This window comes from Chiloscyllium plagiosum, chromosome 3 (assembly GCF_004010195.1).
Source record: "Chiloscyllium plagiosum isolate BGI_BamShark_2017 chromosome 3, ASM401019v2, whole genome shotgun sequence".
NCBI lineage: Eukaryota > Metazoa > Chordata > Chondrichthyes > Orectolobiformes > Hemiscylliidae > Chiloscyllium > Chiloscyllium plagiosum.
This window is the reverse complement of record NC_057712.1, coordinates 57010871-57014819: the sequence shown is the minus strand read 5'-3', so window position 1 is coordinate 57014819 and position 3949 is coordinate 57010871. Positions and strand designations below refer to the sequence as shown.

The following is a 3949-nucleotide window of genomic DNA, read 5'->3' as shown; positions in this document are numbered from 1 at the left end:
AAGTTCAAGACAAAGTGTAAGCAAGGAGGCAGCAGCCGAACCAACCACACCAATCATGAGGATGTCCAGTAATAGACAGAGGTGCCAGGGACTGATATCATGGCCCCTGGTGCTGGTCCTGGCCCTGACTCCCAGCCATGCCCCAAACCAATCACAACAGCCTCACCACCAATGTCGGCAGCAAGGACCCATCCTGATTCTAACACAACAACCCGACATGTCAATTTTGCACAACAGCAGCCCCTCCCCCAGGGTCCCTAGTCCCTGATGCATTCCCACACCATCCTTCACCCCATCCCAGTGAATGGAAGCATCTACAACTCAATTAAATCAGTTTGCTAAACTCTACATTGGACAGGTATCTGCACAGACTTGAGGCCTGCCTTTTGGGGCTGAGGTGATTAGGAAGGTACATGGTCAAGCAAAATGTTCAACCTTCCCACCTTTTCCTCATTAATAAAACCTAGAATACTGCATGCTTTATTAACTGTTCTCCATCTAGCCTAAAACCTTTAATTACTTGAGAAAATCCAGATCTCTCACTCCTGCTAGCCTTTAGAATGGTTTATTTTATACTATCGTCCCATGTTCTACCAAAATATGAACCTCATACTTACCTATACTGAATTTAATCTATCACAAATCTCTGTCAACTTGTCAATGTCCTTTTGAAGTTCTACCCTCATAGTTTTCAATGCTTCTACTAGATCGCTTCTGGTTTGAAATAACCCATGTACTCAGTAAGCAATTCAGAATATTCATACATGTACATTTTAGTACCATTCATAACCTCTCAGATACTGAAGCAAACCAGGTCCAAATACAACAAAATCTATACAATAGCCAGGCTTGCGCTGATGAGTCTCAAGTAATGTTAACACCACACAAATGCCAGGCATTGACCATCTCCAATGAGATAATCCACCCACTGCCTCTTGACATTCAGTGGTCCCCCACTAACAACATCCTAGGGTTACCATTGACCAGAAATTCAACTGGCTTTAAGAGCAGGTAGAAGCTATGAGTACTGCACAAAGTAACTCATGTTCTGACTTGCCAAAGCTTGTCCGCCATCTACAAGGCACAAGTCAGGTTAATGGAATACTCCTCACTTGCCTGAATGAGTGCAGCGGCAAGAGCACTGAAGAAGCTTGACACCATCCAGGGCAAAGCAGCCCACTTGACTGGCACCACATCCACTTCCTCCACCAGGAAGTGCGCATCTGCCAGATGCACTGCAAAAATTTACGAACAATCTGAAGACACCTTCCGAACTATGGCGACTTCTATCTAGAACAAGAGTAGCAGATGTATGGGTACACCACCACCTGCAAATTCCCCTCTAAGCTACTCAATCTTGACTTGGAAATATATCACTATTCCTTCACTGCCCTTCGTTTAAAATTCTTGGTACTTTCTCGCTAATAATATTGTGGGTCTACCTACAGAATAAGGACAGCAGTGTTTCAAGAAGACAACTTACCATCACATTCCCATTGATTAACAAGGGAATTGGCAATAAACTTTGGCCCAGCCAGCAATGCCCACGTCCCACGAATGAATTTTTAAAAAAGTTTCAAAAGTGAGATCCTGGCTTTGAGATGGTGCGGTTCAAAAAAGTGTGATATAAAGACAAGTCTTTCTCTTATTAGAAACGTTTATGTTTATTTTTCAATAAGTGAGAAGCTGAGAAATACTTGGCGCAGACAGAACTGGAATGCCACGTAACCATAAAGGGATTTCCTCATACTGTGGGGAGGGAAGCATTAAGGAGCCGGATCCTTCAGAAATTGGAGGAAGGTAAGTATTTCAGAGAAATGGTGGGGAGGAGAGCATCATGAAGTGTAGGAAATATTAAGGTCTTGCAAAACTACTGTCGGTTGGAAATCGCTGATACTGAGACTGGGAAGTACTAGAGCCTTAAGCAGTTACTACTTCCTGTTCCCAGCCTGCATGGCTGCAATGTTGCTGGAGCTGAGAGGAAAGCAGTGTGTTTGCAGCACCTGAGCCCTGGAGGTTAGGGATCAGCTGCAAGTCTCACTGAGTACAGTGCAGACAGCTGGCAACCTGAGCTCTCTGCGGAACTCGGGGCTGAACTTGAACCCTGTTTGAATGGGACCGAAGAAAAGGAAAGTGGTGACTGCTCGGCCTGGGGCGAGGGAAAGAAGGAGCGGGCTGTCTGAGAAGCTGCAACCTGGTGTGGGACAAGGGGCGGAGCCGGAGCCCCGGGGCCATCTGCAGCAGCAGCTCCCGGAGGAGGCTCCGGTCACCAGCGTCTATTTCAACAAAGTGGCCCACCGCAGGCTGTCCTCGGGCTTCTTCAATCGGCCTTGTGTGACTTTGGCCAAGGAGTTTCTGGGTCAGGTCATGGTCCGAAAGTTTCCGGATGGTAGTGAAGTGAAAGGCAGGATAGTAGAGACTGAAGCGTACCTGGGCGGTGAGGACCAAGCGTCCCATTCCCGCGGGGGCAAACAGACTCCGAGGAATGCCGCTATGTTTATGACTCCAGGCACCATGTATGTTTATCAGATTTATGGGGTGTATTTCTGCTTAAATGTGTCCAGTCAGGGAGATGGTGCGGCCGTTCTGGTACGATCGCTGGAACCTCTGCATGGATTGGACACAATGAGACAACTTCGCAGCAAGCGGAGGCGAGAAGCTGGGAAACCCCTGAAAGACCATGAGCTATGTAACGGACCCTCGAAACTGTGTCAGGCGTTAGACATCACCAAGATCTTTGACAGGGGGGACTTGGCTACAGGCAATGAAATCTGGTTGGAACCTGGCCCTGAAGAAATAAATGGAGCAGATATAGTGTCCACCAGCCGCATTGGGATAGGCTATGCAGGGGAATGGGTTAACAAACCCCTGAGATTTTATATAAAGGGCAATAAATGTGTGAGTGTTGTAGACAGGGACGCTGAAAAGGTGAAAGATTAGTTGGGTTATGCCGTTACGAAATCACTGTTATGGTGCCCTAATTTTTCATAGTCTGTTTCAAAGCTTCAGACATTGTTAACTCTAAGTAACTTAGTCTGTTCAAAACACCAAGTATAGTGCAATATTCCAAAAATTCCGAACATTCTTTTGTTTTTTACACTCCTCATATTGATTGGCTGCAAGGGAGTTGAATTGAAAATATAGAAAACATCTTAAATGCCCAGATTAGTTCAAACCCATCATTGTGTTGAAGCCTCTTCAGAAAAGAGAAACTTTTTAAACCACTCTGAACAAATAAAATTCTTTCATGTACAACATAATGATGTAGATCGCTGAGAAAATACTTTGAAATATGTGTATTATATATGTCTTAATTAATTTTCACAATAAAATACCTTTTTTTTGCAATGGTCTATTATTTGACTACAGCAGCCCTTTATCCCAACAGGTCTATACTTTGTCAAGCAACTTAAAATGGCAGCAGGGTGGCTCAATGGTTCGCACTGCTGCCTCATAGTGCTAGGGCCCCAGGTTCAATTCCAGCCTACTCCCAGTGCTATGAGCTGGTGAGGGTAGAAACAGGAGGATAGAGCAGATGAATGTATGGCTGATGAGCTAGTGTATGGGAGAAGGATTCACATTTTTGGATCATTGGAATCTCTTTTGGGGTCGAAGTGACCTATATAAGAAAATCAGATTGCACCTAAATTGAAGGGGACTGATTTAAAGGCAGGGAAATTTACTAGAACTGATCAGGAGGATTTAAACTAGTAAAGTGGCAGGGTGGGACCCAGGGAGATAGTGAGGAAAGGGATCAAACTGAGACTGGTACAATTGAGAACAAAAGTGAGTCAGTTAGGGCAGGCAGGGACAAGGTAGGACTAATAAACTGCATTTATTTCAATGCAAGGGGCAGAACAGGGAAGGCAGATGAACTCAGGGCATGGTTAGGAACATGGGACTGGGATATCATAGCAATTACAGAAACATGGCTCAGGGACGGACAGGC

At 45.1% G+C, this 3949-nt stretch overlaps 1 protein-coding gene across 1 annotated transcript; it reads left to right on the top strand.

Moving 5' to 3' along the window:
• Nucleotides 1-1917: 1917 nt before the first annotated feature.
• mpg (N-methylpurine DNA glycosylase) lies at nt 1918-3361 on the top strand. Its single transcript, XM_043687473.1, has one exon. It carries the CDS (start codon nt 2113-2115, stop codon nt 2938-2940), a length of 828 nt encoding a protein of 275 aa, XP_043543408.1. The 5' UTR covers nt 1918-2112; the 3' UTR covers nt 2941-3361.
• The last annotated feature ends 588 nt before the right edge of the window (nt 3362-3949 follow it).

Excerpts from the sequence above, each read along its gene's own strand:
- mpg (XM_043687473.1), top strand. The coding sequence starts at position 2,113 with ATGGGACCGAAGAAAAGGAAAGTGGTGACTGCTCGGCCTGGGGCGAGG.